At 52.7% G+C, this 17,245-nt stretch overlaps 1 protein-coding gene and 1 long non-coding RNA gene across 15 annotated transcripts in view; both read right to left on the reverse strand.

Annotated features, from left to right (window-relative positions):
* The window catches only part of C4H8orf33 (chromosome 4 C8orf33 homolog), a 26,399-nt gene continuing 9,154 nt past the window's right edge, over positions 1 to 17,245 (reverse strand). The window contains exons 1-8 of one of the 14 annotated variants that reach the window (XM_085020621.1): positions 15,672 to 15,957; positions 14,371 to 14,543; positions 14,221 to 14,266; positions 13,994 to 14,142; positions 13,728 to 13,812; positions 13,432 to 13,578; positions 3,348 to 3,440; positions 1 to 1,589 (exon numbers count right to left, since the gene is read on the reverse strand). In XM_085020621.1, coding sequence (XP_084876747.1) covers positions 988 to 1,589; positions 3,348 to 3,440; positions 13,432 to 13,578; positions 13,728 to 13,812; positions 13,994 to 14,142; positions 14,221 to 14,266; positions 14,371 to 14,543; positions 15,672 to 15,711 — 1,335 coding nt within the window. In that variant the 5' untranslated portion in view covers positions 15,712 to 15,957 and the 3' untranslated portion in view covers positions 1 to 987. Of the gene's footprint in view, positions 1,590 to 3,347; positions 3,441 to 12,511; positions 13,088 to 13,431; positions 13,579 to 13,727; positions 13,813 to 13,993; positions 14,267 to 14,370; positions 14,547 to 15,460; positions 15,579 to 15,671; positions 15,958 to 17,245 lie in introns of those variants that run through there. The other 13 variants (XM_005655305.4, XM_085020623.1, NM_001445267.1 and 10 more) reach the window with 13 other exon arrangements.
* Positions 4,074 to 12,292, reverse strand: LOC146403623 (uncharacterized). The gene is made up of 2 exons (XR_014843303.1): positions 8,368 to 12,292; positions 4,074 to 6,161 (listed from the first exon to the last, which is right to left on the reverse strand). It is a non-coding gene; the product is annotated as an uncharacterized LOC146403623 (long non-coding RNA).

A 17,245-nucleotide genomic window follows, 5' to 3' on the forward strand; every position in this document is an offset into this window, starting at 1 on the left:
TTTTTTTTTTTTTTTTTTTTTTTTTTTTTTTTTTTTAATGGCTGCACCCAGGGCATATGGAGGTTCCCAGGCTAGGGGTCAAATCAAAGCTACAGCTGCCAGCCTACACCACAGGTGCAGCAACAGAGGATCCAAGCCGCATCTGCGACCCACACCACAGCTTATGCAGATCCTTAACCCACTGAGCAAGGCCAGGGATCAAACCTGCATCCTCATGGATCCTCGTCAGGTTTGTTAACCACTGAGCCACAAAGGGAACTCCCAAGAAAGCCTCTTTTAAGTCTAACGCTGAGACCTGGGTCGTCTAAGGATTTAGAAGCTGTTTGGCACCACGAAATGAATCTCCTCCACGGCTTCATGTATGGCTCAGAGGTGCCGAACCAGCCAGTATTTCCCACTTTTCTCCTTAACCAGCAGAACAGGAGTGTTGCAAAGGGACTAGGGGTCTAAGAAGCGCTTGCTTGAAGAGGCTTCATGCTGCTAGGGCTTCTTCATGTAGGGGTATTGCTTTTACTTGGGTGATTATAGCCGGGTCACAGCTTGACCAAGACCGGAGGTGCCTTTCTGACTCTGCCCATGGTGCCTGGGTCCCCAGAGAGCGATGAACCCCCTCAAGGTGAATTAGCTATTATTTGGGCAGAGGGGCCACAGCACCAAGGCCACTGAATGGACGGGAGTGTTGGGCATTTCCATGGCAAGGCGTTCATCTCTGAGATACAGTCCCGCTCCTCCTACAAGGGAACTGGGCTCCCAACACACGTGCGGGTGACGTGTCCCCTCCCGGGCGCACTCAGGGGCTCTGTAAAAACGCCTTCCTGTGTCTTCCCTCCCCTCCCATTCTCTCACATTTATCTTCGGTCATTCAGCTTGTCGGGGGCTCAAGGCTGAGTAGGTAGCCCCTGTGTCCACTAGAAACCTTTTTCCTCCCCACAGTCAGAATCGGCTGGGGTTCTTCCAAGGAGCCCCTGGGCCCCCCTCAGTCTTCTTTCATGTGTGAAACCAGTGAGGATGAGCCAGGACACAGGGGTGCCTTTGGATCCTTCCAGGCGTCTGGGGCATCCCCCTTTCCAGGCCTCCTCCGTGCAGTGTTCTCTCCACGGGCAAAGACTCTGACACCCGGGGTGATTCCTCAATGCCACAGGGTCCCTCGTCATCACTGGGAGGTGACGCCAGAGCACTGGCAGTTGGTTCTGCCCACCTGTCCTCCTTGGCATCCACCTCCAGGTCCTGGTTGTTGAACACCCAGAATGCCGACTGCAACCGGGAGACTGGGCGTGGTGGGCCCCACCTCCAACTTCTGTTATCGTCTCCTAATGTCGGGGCAGTCAGGGAAGTGAAATGGAAGTTAAGAACAGTGTGCCCTGCCATTGGCTCCAGGTTCAAGTGTGTGTGCCCACAAAGGCACTCCAGGAAGGCTGAAGGGTTTTCCTTTAGTCCCAGGATGGCTCTCTGAACCCTATTCCAATCCATGGCTTTCTTCCCAGTCCATCGTATGTCCTTAAATTCCTGAAATGTGTGAGGTGCTGCAAACTGTTTCCCTCTCAATGATCCCATCTGGCATCCACGTTGGGAAGGGTTTGGATTCCAGGCTGGAATACAGCACGCCCTGTTTTTTGTTTTTTCGCTTTTTAGGGCTACACTCATAGCATGGAGGTTCCCAGGCTAGGGGTCTAATTGGAGCTGCAGCCACCAGCCTACGCCACAGCCAAGCAACACCAGATCTAAGCCACATCCACAACCTACACCACAGCTTGCAGCAACGCCAGATCCTTAAACCACTGAGCGAGAACAGGGATGGAACCCGCATCCTCATGGATACTAGTCGAGTTCTTCACCTGCTGAGCCAAAATGGGAACTTCCCACAGTATTTTTTCTTTTTTTTTTTTTTTCAGGCTGCACGCATGGCACGTGGAAGCTCCCAGCCCACAGCAGCCACCCAAGCTGCTCCAGTGACACCACTAAATCCTCAACCTGATGCACTAAAAGCGAACTCGTGTCCTGCATTATGTTTATCGGTCTTACCAGCTTCCTCCCTTGTATTAGTTATAATCGATGTCTTTTCCTCCCCAGTGAATGAGACGTTCAGGAGGGTGTCGCCATCCACCCAAGTGAGCAAAGGCATGTGGAACACTCCTCAGACTAAACTAAGGACTTCCTGGAGTTCCCACTGTGGCTCAGCAGAAAGGAATCTGACCCATGAGGATCCCTGTCAGTGGGTGAAGGATCTGATGTTGCCGTGAGCTGTGGTGTAGGTTGCAGACACAGCTCAGATCTGGCATTGCTGCGGCTGTGGTGTAGGCTAGCGGCTGCAGCTCTGATTCAACCCCTAGCCTGGAAATCTCCATATGCCATGGGGGCGGGCCTAAAAAGACAAAAATAAATAAAAATTAAAAAAACAAATGAACTGAAGTTCCCATCGTGGTGCAGCGGAAACGAATCCGACAAGGAACCATGATGTTGCAGGTTCAATCCCTGGCCTTGCTCAGTGGGTTAAGGATCTGGCGTAGCCGAGAGCTGTGGTGTAGGCTGGCAGCTGTAGCTCTGATTAGACCCCTAGCCTGGGAACCTCCATATGCCGCGGGTGTGGCCCTAGAAAAGACAAAAAGACAAAAAAAAATAAAGTATAAAATAAAACGAAAATTAGTTAAGGACTTCCCTTGGGGCCTCCCTTCAACCCCTGTGTTGACCCTTCCGGTTATAACAGATCCAAGGACAAGAAGGGCCACTCGGGGTGGACAGTCTGCCCTCTGCACCAGGAACATCTCGAAGCGGGAGCAGCCTCGTGAGTCCAGAGAGCTGGCACTGAGGGCGGCTACAGGGCGCACCCGGCCCGTGCCTGGGGGAGGCCTGCCAAGAGGTGGAGGTGGGGAATCAGGAGGGCTGAGCACAGCAGGGAGGACTGGTAGACTGGAGGGAGAGAGGGGCAGGGAACCAGGCGAGGGAGGAGCAGATGACTCAGGGGAACTGTCAGAAAGGGGAGCAGCTACTCACAGCAGAGGCAGAAACCAGAGGATGCTCAGGCTGAGCCCACAATACCAGGAGAGAGATTAGAAATGACCCTGAACTTCTCACAGGGGCCCTTGGTTTGGCAAAGCACCGTGTGAAACTGGACAAGGGTTTCTCAACCCTGTTTTTTTCCAATTCTGGCAAGAGAGGTGCAGCTGCAGAAATGGTGTTGGACTTGGAGGCGCCGTCAGAGGGCGACCTCCTCCACGTACCCATTGGTGAGGGTTCTGCTGCACAGAAACGAAGCTGTTGGGGGCAGTCCCTTCCCGGTCCGGAGGCTGCACCCTACTGGCGGTTTCACCGGGACAGCGGCTTGGTTACCCCACCTGGGGAGGCCTCACCTCTCGTTTGTTTCAGGCTCCCCAGGGGCCGCCTCCTAGGGCTGGTTGCGATGCAGATCCCAGGGTCCAGTCCACACCAGAGGTCCGGGCGCTCTAAGGGAAACACAAACCCGCCTTTGTGAGGATGGCTGGGGGAGTGCCGCCTGAGAGGACTTCAGTCATAAGGTCCCGTCTTAGGCCAGGGATTCGACGTCACCAGACCCACCGGGAGGCTGAGCAGTTCCTGAGGTCGGTGGGTACGTTCAGCCAGCAGACCCTGGAGACAGAGTCACGGCGGAGTGGGAAATAAGGGTTCTCCAGCCAAATGCACTGCCCGGAGAGCCTCTCCAGCAGTCAGAGACTTGCTCAAAGAGGGCTTGTCCCCGCCCGATTCAGGTAACGGTCAGGGAGGCCAAGTGCCCATCTGGCATGTGTTCAGTCCTCTGTACAGTCACCTACAAGGACCCAAGCACTCTGGGTGATGGGGGGGGGTCCCTCTTTTTCTTTCCCAGCAGGCGAAGTGATTTCCCTGAAATGTGGCAAAAACAAGAGCTGCCTTTTTTTTTTTTTTTTTTTTTTTTGCTGCCCTGTGGCATATGGAGTTGCAGGGCCAGGGAGCTGATCCAAGCCAAAGCTGCAGCACTGGATCCCTAACCCACTGTGCCAGGCTGGGGATCAGACCTGAGTCCCAGCACTCCCAAGATGCCACTGATCCTGCTGCGACACAGTGGGACCTCCCCAAACAGGTTTTTCAAGCGTTAATGACTGAGGACGGAGGGTGCAGTGGAGGGGAGTGGGGAGAGGCCTCCCCGACAGACATGCGCCCTGCCCGGGACAGCGAACTGGGGTTAGACAGACCAACACTAAAGATGCACTCGAGGGTTTCTGACGGTGTCCGAGAGGCGGGAGAGCAGCAGGCGGGAGTGGCTCACCTACATGGACGCCTGCCTCCACTCGGCAGAGAGCCGAGGGCTCACCTGCCCTGGTCAGCGAGCACCCTGTCGGCCTTGACGTGCTTGACCCACGTCCACCGCTTCAGCAAGGGTTTCCAAGGGCACCAGCACAAACAAGACCAGAGAAGAGATTAAAGCTGCACTCGGTCAGGACAACCAACCCCCAGTCCAGTCCTCTAGGCAGAGCTCTGCCTCCAACCAGATGGCCAGGGTCCTTCCCCTCAACCATCCAGCCTCGGCTTTACTGGCTGAAGTGTGGTCACTGCCCCGCGTCAGTCATTCACGCGCCACTGCCCTCACCTGTAGCAAGTGTCCTTGCTGTAGATACACTGGAGCGGGGGTTATCTGGGGAGCATGCCACCCAATCCTTGGCTGATTTTTTGACCTCAGACTGAATTCTGTGGCCCTCACTGGCCCAAAGGTTAAGGACTGGGGCAAACTGCCCGGTTATGTAGCCAGCTTTGCTGATCCCAAGTCAGCAGGCAACTCCGGGCTGGTGACTGGATGGAATGGCAATTCCAGCCCCACTCTCCTAACTGGCTCGCCAAAATTGTTCCACAGTTAGTAAAGTGGGCCTCCAAGGGAGGGTCCACACCACTTAATTCAGCCAATGACCTCCCTCCAATATTCCAGTGGCATTTTTTACCCACAGCAAACAATCCTACCACTTGTATGTAACAACAAAGACCTCTGGATAGCCTAAGCCATTCCAAAGAAGAACACAGTTGGGAGAGAGTGAGAGATACATACATACATACACACACACATATATATATATTTAAGTTATATCAAAAGAATAGCCCTGGGAGTTCCCGTCATGGCTCAGCAGGTTAAGAATCTGACTAGTATCCATGAGGTTGCGGGTTCGATCCCTGGCCTTGCTCAGTGGGTTGGGGATCCAGTGTTGCCATGAGCTGTGGTGTAGGCCGGTGGCTACAGCTCCGATTGGACCCCTAGCTTGGGAACCTCCATATGCCATGAGAGCGGCCCAAGAAATGGCAAAAAGACAAAATAAATAAATAAATAATAAATAAAAAGCTATAGACAAAAACACATTAACTTTTTCTCCATTAGGTACTATAACTGCTGTGAAGGCCCCCATGTTTATGGCAAAACATCTCTCCTGCTTTGTTCAGCCTCCCTACTCCGTGTGGTGACAAAGATGTGGCCTGGATTCATGAAAATCTCTCCAGAAGGGAAGCTGGCCTACTGCTACAAGGCACCACTCGTCCCCAAAGGGAAGAGTCCAACCACCTGCAGCAACATCCGTCTCATCTACACCTATTGCCTCCCTCCCTCCCTCTCAGGGGAAAGTCACATAACTACAGGTAGGGTCTCTTTATTCACTAATTTGGTGAACTCATTTAATGATTCCACTGCATAAGTGATAAGTTTTCCCCTTGCCTTGGGATGACCTCACCACCACCTTGCCAGGTTAATTTCTACTCAGAGATCTCCCACAGTGTAATTGTCACTGCACTTGAATAAGACTTGCCTAGTTGACTCAACAGATCAGATGAGGCTATTAAAAAAGTTTTACAGGGTGTCACTGTCTCAGAAGAGTCAACAGGGTAAGGAAACCTAGGAGCCATCCAGCTGCTGAAAATATACTAAATGAGCCTGGAGAACAACCACTGATGGAGTTCCCTCGTGGCTCAATGTGTTAAGGATCTGACATTGTCACTGCTGTGGCTTTGGTTACAGCCATGGCTTGGGTTCAATCCCTGACCCAGGGAACTTCTGCATAGTCCGAGTGCAGCGAGAAAAAAAAAAAATACAAAACGCTGATTTTTTTTTTTTTTTTTTTTTTTTTGTCTTTTTGCCTTTTCTGGGGCTGCTCCTGCGGCATGTGAAGGTTCCCAGGCTAGGGGTCTAAACGGAGCTGTAGCCACCAGACTATGCCAGAGCCATAGCAACACGGGATCCGAACCGCATCTGCGACCTACACCACAGCTCACGGCAATGTCGGATCTTTAACCCACTGAGCAAGGCCAGGGATTGAACCCAAAACCTCATGGATCCCTAGTCAGATTCATTAGCCACTGAGCCACGACAGGAACTCCAAGAACCACTGATTTTTAAAATTGCAGTAAAATGTGTCTTTTTATAAGAGGTGCTAGGAAGTTCAGAGAAACGTCAAGAGGGCTAGATAAACAGGCTTGAAGCTCACTAGAATATTGTAAATTACAGACAACACAGCACACCCAAATACTTTAGTATGTACTTCTAAAAATAAGCACAATTTCCTATTAAATTATAAGACTGTTAGCAAACCTAATAGGAGTTCCCGTCATGGAACAGTGGAAACAAATCTGACCAGGAACCATGAGGTTGCAGGTTGGATCCCTGGCCTCACTCAGTAGGTTAAGGATCTGGCATTGCTGAGAGCTGTGGTGTAGGTCACAGACGAGGATCAGATCTGATGTTGCTGTGGCCGTGATGTAGGCTGGCAGCTGTAGCTCCAATTTGACCCTAACCTGGGAACCTCCATATGCTGTGGGTGTGACCCTAAAAAGCAAAAAGCAAAAAAAAAAAAAAAAAAAAAAGCTAATAAAATCAACAATTCCCATATATGTCATCACATGCACATTAGGAAGGTTTTCCAGAAACCAGTGAACATAAGAAACCAGGCAGAACCTAAGTCTACAAATAACAAATGCTGGAGAGGGTGTGGAGAAAAGGGAACCCTCCTGCACTGTTGGTGGGAATGTAAACTGGTACAACCACTGTGGAAAACAGTATGGAGAGTCCTCAGAAAACTAAGTATAGAACTACTACACAACCCAGCAATCCCGCTCTTGGGCATCTATCAGGGCAAAACTTTAATTCAAAAAGACAGATGCACCCCTATGTGCAATGCAGCACTACTCGCAAGAGCCACAGCATGGAAGCAACCTAACGGTCCATTGAGAGGTGAATGGATTAAGAAGATTCACACACACACACACACAGAGCCATAAAAAAGAACAAAATAGGAAGTTCCTGTTGTGGCTCATTGGTAACAAACCTGACTAGGATCCACGAGGACACAGGTTCAATCCCTGGCCACACTCAGTAGGTTAAGGATCTGGCATTGCCGTGAGCTGTGGTATAGGTCAAAGACTCGGCTCGGATCCCACATTGTTGTGGCTGTGTGTAGGCCAGCAGCTGCAGCTCCAAATGGACCCCTAGCCTGGGATTTCCATATGACGCAAATGCAGCCCTAAAAAGAAAAAAAAAGAAAAAAGAAAAAAATAATGCCATTTGCAGCAACATGGATGAAACTAGAGATTCTCGTACTAAGTGAAGTCAGAAAGAGAAAGACAAATACCATCTATTGCTTATATGTAGAATGTGAAATACAGCACAAATGAACTTATCTACAAAACAGAAAGACTCACAGAGATGGGGGCAGACTCGTGGTTGCCAAGGCGGGGGGAGGGAATGGGATGCACAAGGAGCTCGGTTGGTAAATGCAAACAGGACACTTAGAGTGGATGCGTAGCGAGGTCCTAGTGTGCAGCACAGGGACTGTGTCCCATCTGCGGGGACGGACCATGGTGGACAATGAGCCCAGGGAAGTGTGTGAGTGTGTACACGTGTACACATCTGACCAGATCACTCTGCTGTACAGCAGAAGTTGATTCAACACTGTAAGTCAACTATACTTTAACTAAAACATAAATTTTCAAAAAGCAGATGGTGGCATTCCCATCGTGGCTCAGTGGTTAACGAATCCGACTAGGAACCATGAGGTTGTGGGTCCAATCCCTGGCATCGCTCAGTGGGTTGGGGATCCGGCGTTGCCATGAGCTGTGGTGTAGGTCGAAGACACGGCTCAGATCTGGCGTTGCTGTGGCTGTGGTGTAGGCCAGTGGCTACAGCTCCGAATAGACCCCTAGTCTGGGAACCTCCATACGCCGCGGGTGCAGCCATGGAAAAAGACAAAAAATAAAAATAAAAAATAAATAAAAAATTAAAAAGGAGATGGTGATCCTAAACCTTTAAGACATAATCAGAAGAAATATTTGCAAGTCTAAGAATATCTTAGTTTTCTGGTGAGAGAAAACAAGTATCTCCCTTGCACACTGAAGAGGAAGCATTTCCACGGAGCATTAAGGAATGAGCAACGCAGGTCCCGGTGGTGCAGGTTCAGTCCCTGGCCTGGGAACTCGGCATTTCTAGAGGGTGGTTTTCAGCTTTAGCTCTGTGCCTCTGGAATTCATTAGTGTAAGGAGCTCACCCCGCCTTTCCAAGGAAGACCACAGGAGAGTGGGGGTCCCCTGTTTCTAAAGCTCCCCAAGTGTGGCGCTCACATGACCTGAGGGCAGTGGGCAGCTGGTACCCTTGACCAAAAGAGAAAGACTGGGATGGGGGTCAGCTTTCAGTGAGTCCCACACGGGCACAGTTAAGTGTACAAACTGGGCTGGGGGCTTCCTGGAACCCCACGATGCAGGGTATGTGCAGCTGCTGGTGGGCATAGGTGGGCCCTGAAATCTCAGGGGGTAGAGGGTGTACCCGTGAGCCTGACCTGTCCCGGCATCCAGAGGGTGGAAGACATACTTCCATTTTCCACGAGACAGTGGGACTCAAGTACGGGAGCCCCTCCCTCTGCTGGAAGGAGTACAGTCCTCAGAATAGACCAACAGGGAGCTGAGCAGGTGCTGGTAACATTTCATAGAACAAACGGCCTATTTTATTAAAAACCAACATGTGCATTACATTGTCAAAACTGCATCCATTCTGACTCCTGGACCCCTAACTCCACGAAAAAAGGGAGTACTCAGTTATGAGGAAAGGTCCCTCCCCAGCACTCAAGCTGCACCAGGCACCCCCAGGGCTCTGGTCCAGTGCACACAGGAAGGTGGGAACAATGGAGCCAGAACACTGCTGCCACCTGCTCAGGACACCTGGAGCCTGTCCAGAGTCCCTGTGTCCATCCCAGCTGAGGGTCCTGCCAGAACCATGGACATGCTGACCCACAGGCTGAACCTCAGCTGGACTCACAGATGCGCCCTGCCTGGGTGGCTCCCAGCCCCAGGAAGAAGAGAACAGGCAGCACAACGGTGTGGCCAGCAGTGCCAAGGGCCTGTGTAGAGACAGGCTGGGCTTCCATTCCAGCTCCCCTCCTCCACGCATCCCTGCAGGGCTGGGCTGAAGCAGTCCCAGTGCTAGCTGAGCCAGAAGGGGGACAGGGAGCTGGGGCACAGGGGGAAGAAGGGGTCTGTGGGGGAGGAGGAGTGGCATCCCAGAGGGAGTATGAGGTGAAGGGAACCCAAGAGTGGAGGGTACCAAGAGCGAGGGGCAAGCAGAAGCACAGGGCCTGGTGGGGGGCAGTGCTGGGGCGCAGGATACCAGGGAGAAGAGTGGGCAAGAGTCTCTAGGCAAGCAGAGGAGTGGGTTGGGGGCTCTCCGTGTGGCTGGACACCAGCACCCCTGCAGGGGCCAGACCAGAGGGACCAATGGTGTCTGTGTCAGACACGGAGCCGGCACTGGCCTGAGACCTCACCACACACAGAGCAGCGGACCCAGGCTGAGTGCACGGCCTGTGGCTGAGGGCCTCCAGCTAACCGCCCCATCGCATCTGCAGACGGGGAACTGAGGAAGCGAAGGGACTTAGCTGTGGCCATCCAACAAAAAAGCAACAGAGGGAAGCCCAACAAGGTCACCACTGCATAAAGGCCAGAGGAGAAGCACCCCAGGCAGAAAGATTTTGTCTTTTTGCCTTTTCTTGGGCCGCTCCTGCAGCATATGGAGGTTCCCAGGCTAGGGGTCGAATCAGAACTGTAGCCACCAGCCTACGCCAGAGCCACAGCAACGCGGGATCCGAGCCGCGTCTGCAACCTACACCACAGCTCACGGCAACGCCGGATCCTTAACCCACTGAGCAAGGGCAGGGACCAAACCCGCAACTTCATGGTTCCTAGTCGGATTCGTTAACCACTGCGCCAAGACTGAGGAACTCCCAGAAAGATTTTCTGACCTAAGACTGGAGAGGGTGGCCAGCTGACAGCCCACCCCTAGCCAGGCAGCGCCCCCACATCACTGATCTTCAAGTGCCTCCTGTTTCCTGATCATGTTCCCCTGTGTCCAGGCCTGCTATAGGCAGACCGTCTGTGAAGCTGCAGCACCACATAGCACTCAGCCTTGGCCCCTCCCCGCTGCCAGCTGATGAACGACAGGGTGGAGTCACTTCACTGTGAAAGCCAGGGACTCTCCCAGAAGCCAATCATGCTAGAATCTGGGGGAAGAGCAAGCAGGCAAAGGGAGCAGCAGAAATGTAGACCCTGCAGCGGGACTCAGCCAGCAGGGCAGCAACAGGGGAGGGAACCTCAGTGTGTGCAGGCCTGTGCGGGGCCTTGTCCACCAGCCTTCACACTGCATGCTGGGTGCGCGGGGGTCACTGGGTCAGAGGAAGAGAGCCCGACCTGACAGGGGAGGAACCCTGGCTGGTGAGAAGACGGGAAGCAAGTGCAGAGCAGTCAGGGTGAGAGGCCAGCACAAGGGGCCCAGAGGACAAAGCACGAAAGCCCAAGACCGAGTCCGAAGGCAGAGCTCAGGTACAGCTCAAGTCCTAAACACGCGCGCGGGGAAAAAGAACAACAGCAGGTGCAATATCATGGTTTATAATATCATTTGAATGTGTTTGGCCATTCAAATGATCAAAATATTTCTCACACATATTTGGGCCACGCCTGCGGCAGCCAAAAGTTCCTCCAGGCCAGGGATCGAACCTGCACCACAGCAATGACAACCACATCCTTAATCCGCTGAACCATCAGGGAACTCCCTATACTTGGTCCCCGTCCACTGTTTCCGGCTCACAGCTCCACAACCCTTGGAAATTCCTGAGTGACAAGGGCGATGGGCTATTTGGTCTCTGGTCCTCAGTTCCTGAAAACACTTTAGGGAAGTGATTTCTGGATCCCAATGAAGGATGGGGTCTGACTGGCAGGGGAACCAACCACACGATGAAGGTCGAAACTTTCAGTCCGCCCCTCCATCCCCCAACTCCACCTCTGGGGAGGGCAGGGAGGCTGGAGGTTGAATCAATCGCCAGTCGTCAGTGACTCAATCACTCATGTCTATATAATGACGCCTCTGTAAAAGATGAAAAGGGAGGGGAAAGGGACAGCTCGGGCTCAGAGTTCCGGGGAGTGGACCCTGGAGACCGGAGAGTTTCTTGCCTCTCCGCGCGCACGCCGTCACCTCTTATTTGGCTGTTACTCACATCCAGGTAATGACCTGGTAATCTAGTGAGTAACACGCTGTCCTGACTCTGCGAGCCACTGTAGCAAGTTAACTGAACCCAAGGAGGGGTCGTGGGAACCTGTGCCTTAGACCAGTTGGTGAGAAGTGCAGGTGAACAGACTGCGGGTGTCCAAGAACTATTGCTGGCAGGGAAAGCCACACACAAAACATACACTAGGCTGGAGCCAGGAACCCCTTTTGCAGAGATGACACAGATTTTTGGCCTCATGGGCTAGTTGGGCAGTAGTGCCATACACTGAAAAGCAGGGAAAGATGGGACATTTAGGGACAAATTGGAGGTTGTGGACACATTTGAAATGCCTGTGAAACATCAAAGCAGAGACCTTGAGGAAGCAGTCAGGCTCCAGGCATCTACCTTGTCTAGTCTGCGAGTCTGGGAGTCAGCACCAAAGAAAGCATCACAGCCACTGAGGAGAATGAAGCCACCTTAGAAACCCAACATAGGAATTCCCAGTGGAAATGAATCCGACTAAGAACCATGAGGTTGTGGGTTTGATCCCTGGCCTCGCTCAGTGGGCTAAGGATACAGCATTGCCGTAAGCTGTGGTGTAGGTTGCAGGTGCAGCTTGGATCTGGTGTTGCTGTGGCTGTGGTGTACGCTGGCAGACCCCTAGCCTGGGAAACTCCATGTGCCATGGATGCAGCCCTAAAAAGCAAAAAAAAAAAAAAAAAAAAACCCAAAAAAACCAATGTACCGTAGAAGGCCTGGGATGGTCACCCGGAGCGGCCGACATCCGGAGGTCATCCAATGACCCTCAGCCCTCGCGTCTGGGAGGGACTGTTACGCAAGAAGCTATCTGCTCTCAAGAACAGAGTCTGGGCTTCTGGGATCTATGTTGGCTCCCCAAGGATGACTCCTGTTCTGGAACGAAGGCAGTACACACAAAAGAACAAGCACTGGGGTGAGGGCCTGAACCCAGTACTGCCAGACACCAGCCCATCTAGCCTTCCTCTCATAAAGACAGCACAGGCTTTCACTCGTTCACTTTTATAAGAAGTCACTTTATTAATGAGAGGTAACATAACGGCAGGAAGCTCTACACCACCTGATAGGACGTCCTCTCGTAAGTGAGCCCCAGGGCACAGCTGTGCAGCTTCGGCCCTAATCCTTACGGCCAACGCCCTCCATCCTGAGTCAGCCCTATGACACGCTGCACACTCACTGCAGTTTATGGAGACACTTCCCAGTGCACCTCCCTCTCTAGCAGGAGGGACATTTCAGCTGAAAAGCCACAAATGGGGTCCTGTGCTTGTGAGGCAGTCAGTACCCAACATGCATGTCTCACATCCGCCCAACAGCCATGGCACCAGATCCAGCGAGCAGCCAGGGACAGAGCAACCCCACATCTGACGGCGCCTTCCTGGAAAAGCTCTGCACTCCATCACCCCGGGGAGGACTGTTGGCAGAATGGGGAAGAGGCTAAAAGAAATTGAACCTAAACTCATCAGGAGTGTCACTGGTGTCCTTAGCTCGCCCGGCCTGACGAAGCCTGCACACCCTGCCGCTCTTCTTTCTGGTGGCCTCGCCTACAGGCTGCACCTGGGCTGAGTGGGCTGCTGCAGGGAGGGGGAGACGTGTCAGAATTGAATGATAACGGCGGACACCACCTGTGCCCATTAACTCTAGCTCCCTTATAAAAAGGAACTGATTCATTTCTCAGAATTATAATGTAGGTGCTATCATCACAACCCGGCTGAGAATCACAGACTCACTCACTATCCTGCTCCAGCCTCCCTCCTTCACGCCAGAGCTCTGTGTGCCCGAGGTCCTGCTCCTGAGGCTTTCCTGAGTCACCCCTGTGCCCCTGCCAGCCATACTGCTCTGGGCTTCCCCCTTCCACTCTCCCTCCCCAACCCCCTGAACTAGGCAGTTCTACATCAGCCAGTTCCCAGCTCCTCACCAGTCCTTAGAGCCCGCAGGGCCTCGCGCCACTGGGCTTCCATCAGAGCCCGATAGTCCCCAAACAAGGAGTGCATCAGCTGCCTCTTCCGGGGCAAAGGGGTTTTTTGGCTGCGCAGGATTCGGATTGCCCCAAGAGCTTGCTCTTCTACGGATAAAAATAAAGGACCGGTCACCTTCTCTACCCTCACCTCTCCAACTGCCCTAACCGCAAAGGCAGCAATTCCACCCCTTGGCAGCACCTGCAGGTGCTGTCACTATCCACCTCCCCCCAACACTTCAGATGCGGCCCCTCACTCTGCTTAGGGCTGGGTCTCTGCATCTTCAGCCCCAGCTCCAGTTGCTCCACGCACCAGGCCAGTTCCCGGGCCAGCTGCTCCGCCTGTGATGAATTGGGGATAGTGGCTGTGAGAGGGCACCGGGACCCCGCGGCCTCCGGCCCCATCCCAAAACCCAAAACTCCGCATCTCACCCCCTCCCCGCCTAAATTTGCAGATCCGAGACCACACCCACCAGCGGACTCCCACCCGGAGGGCACCCTCGGAACTGAGGCCCGCCCTTGCCTGGGCCTCCGCGCTTAGGGGGGCTTCCTCTGGGGCCGGCTTTTCCAAGGCCTTCCCGCCTCCACTCGCCACAGAGGTCCCATCTCGGGCTTTCTTCCTCTTCTTTTGTTTCTTGGCCCTGGAGGCGGCGTCACCGCACGTAGGGTGCCCTAAGCAGAGACACACTGTGTGGGACCTTTCAGTGGAAGGACCCGGGGCTCCGCGGCTGAGGGGTGCGCAAGCCGTACCTGGACCTGGCGCAGCCGATGTCTCCCGAGCAGGATGTCCTGGAGCCTGGAGAAAGGGCGGGACGGAGGGGAGCGGGAAGCAAGAGAGTCACGAGGGCCCGCGGACCGCCCAAGGCCCCGCCACCCGCGCGTCCTCTCCCCGCCGCTCACCGCCATCTGCCGCCGCCGCCCGAGGACTTCCGGTCCGACGCCGAATTCGCTCCCCCGGAAACACATCCGCGTCGCCTGGTTCCGCCGCGAGGAGTGGAGCGGGGAGCTTTGCGGACCTGGGCTGGGAGGTCTCAGAGGGCAGAGACTGGTCATCCAAGCAACTAGTGTGTTATCTACTGAAGTGTAACAAATTACCAGGCAATTTAGCAGACTGAAAGCAGCAAAGAGTCATTATCCCATTGTTTCTGAGGATCAGGAATCTAGCAAAAGCGTGGCCGGCAGGTCTAGCTCAGGCTCTTGAGGTTGCGTCACATTTGAAGGAAAGAATATCAAGCCTTTCCAGGCGTATTTTATTTTATTTTAAACAATTCTTTTTTTTTATTTTTTTTTATTTTATTTATTTATTTATTTATTTTTGTCTTTTGTCTTTTGTTGTTGCTGTTGCTATTTCTCGGGCCGCTCCCGCTGCATATGGAGGTTCCCACGCTAGGGGTTGAATCGGAGCTGTAGCCACCGGCCTACGCCAGAGCCACAGCAACGCGGGATCCGAGCCGCGTCTGCAACCTACACCACAGCTCACGGCAACGCCGGATCGTTAACCCACTGAGCAAGGGCAGGGACCGAACCCGCAACCTCATGGTTCCTAGTCGGATTCGTTAACCACTGCGCCACGACGGGAACTCCCAGGCGTATTTTAAAATAGCCATAGTTCATGAGGTTGCGGGTTCGATCCCTGGCCTCGCTCAGTGGATTAAGGATCTGGCGTGGCTGTGAGCTGTGGTGTAGGCCGATGGCTACAGCTCTGATTCGACCCCAGCCTGGGAACCTCCATACGACGCGGGTGCGGCCCTGATAAAAGACAATAAGTAAATAAATAAATAAAATAACCATAGTTAGGATGTATTTCGGTCCTGGAGGACTGACTAGAGCTTGCGGTGGTGAGTGGACTCCAGGTGCGAATCCCCCTACGACTGGACCCAGAACCGCTTCCCGCAGAACCTTCTCAGCCCAGATACGGTGCCTGAGCGCGGGCTTCACGCCAGCTGCGCTCCCTGCCCCCGCCCCTGTGCTCGCTCAGCCGGAGCCTTACCCGCCTGTCTGCATGCCTCCCACGCCCCGAACAAACCACCGTCTCTGGCCTGAGCTGCAGTCGAGTTCTCCCTCGTCTCTGCTTGCGTTGTCACCCTCTCCTGTCTTTTCGGAACCACCCTGTGGTGGGAGTGGTCTTTCTAAAACCAGGACTCCTGCTCTTCTGCCTAGAAATCTTCTGTTTCCTCCAACATAAAGTCCAAGCTCCTTACCTAGCTGTCTGCCTGCCGCTCCCGCCAGTCCAGGCCCCATAAATCACACGGAAGCAAGTATTTCCAGACCTCACTCTGCTCTGATCCCACCGATCCGCCAGCGTTCCGAGAGCCTCACCCACCCGCCCCTTTCTTTATAGGCCCCTGCAGTCCCCACTGCCCTCGGCGCCACGTCATTTTTCTTCCCCAGCGGTCCTGGAACCTACTCAAACCCCCAGACCCAGTAATTAGGTCCTCGAAGAACTTGAGAGAGGAAGGTGCAGAAGATCTCGTTTTCCACGTCAGCAAGTCTCCAGATCTCTCCACCGCCTCCCACCCCGGCAGGTCGTAAAGGTCCATAACGTGAATTGCAAGTCTTTCTCTAGCCCAGTCTGGCTGTCTCACTTCCACGGCCACTCCTCGTATTTCACTCTCAACCATCATTTCAGGTTTCCTGTTTCTTGAAACACACTATTCTCCACCAACACAATCTTTCCTTGCCCTACTCCCTAGCCTGTTGAGAAAATGATATGGATTTCACATGTGCAAATATAAATATTTATATACAGTTAATTCTCATTATTCATGTTTTGTAAAGTAGCTGGAAATGGTGAATTAGCGAATACTGAACCATTGCTTTTCCGGGAAATACGCTTAGGTTCCTGAGAGCCTCCAGTCACAACATTTTCATCAACCAATCAATATATAACCTTGTTTTGTGTGTGCTTCCATTTAAAAACACCTTATGTGTTTTTAAACTGTGGTTGATTCATAAACATTGAACTCAGCCAGAGCACTATGGCTTGTACTGAATGAAGTTTATTTAGTACGTTTCCTCCAAGGCGTCAATCACAGCTTTCTGGCACTTAGGGACACTAGACAGCACTTCAGCATTGTGCTTGAGGGCATTTTTTTTTTTTTTTTTTTGCCACACTCATGGCATGTGGAAATTTCTGGGCCAGAAATAGAGCCTGCACTGCAGCTGCAAACTATGACACAGCTGCCGCAATGCTGGATTCTTAACCTGCTGTGCCACAGCAGGAACACCTTGTAAACTTTTTTTTTGCACCATTTAATGCCTTTTTTTTTTTTTAATCTTTTCTAGGGCCACGCCCATGGCATATGGAGGTTTCCAGGCTAGGGGTCTAACCTACACCACAGCCACAGCAATGCAGAATCTGAGCCGCATCTGTGACCTACACCACAGCTCACGGCAATGCTGGATCCTTAACCCACGGAACAAGGCCAGGGATCGAACCTGCAACCTCATGGTTCCTAGTCAGATTCATTAACCACTGACCCACAACGGGAACTCCTCATTGAATGCTTTTTGATGTGAATTCTATCTTGTCTGATATTGTCATTACCCTGCCTTCTTTTTGTCTGGATTTCCCTTTTATGTGTTTGCTCATTCTTTTATTTTTAATCTTTCTGAATCACTACATTTCAAGAGTTGGACTTTATTTTGTGGTCCAATGTGAAAAAAAAATTTCTTTTTAGGGCCACACTGCATATGGAAGTTCCCAGGCTAGGGATCAAATCGGAGCTGCAGTTGCCTGCCTATACCACAGCCACAGCAACCCGGGTTCTGAGCC

Source organism: Sus scrofa, chromosome 4, assembly GCF_054392235.1.
Source record: "Sus scrofa isolate SSC_HxYL_T2T_F1_AM1 chromosome 4, Sscrofa_HxYL_maternal_Yorkshire_Landrace_v2.0, whole genome shotgun sequence".
NCBI lineage: Eukaryota > Metazoa > Chordata > Mammalia > Artiodactyla > Suidae > Sus > Sus scrofa.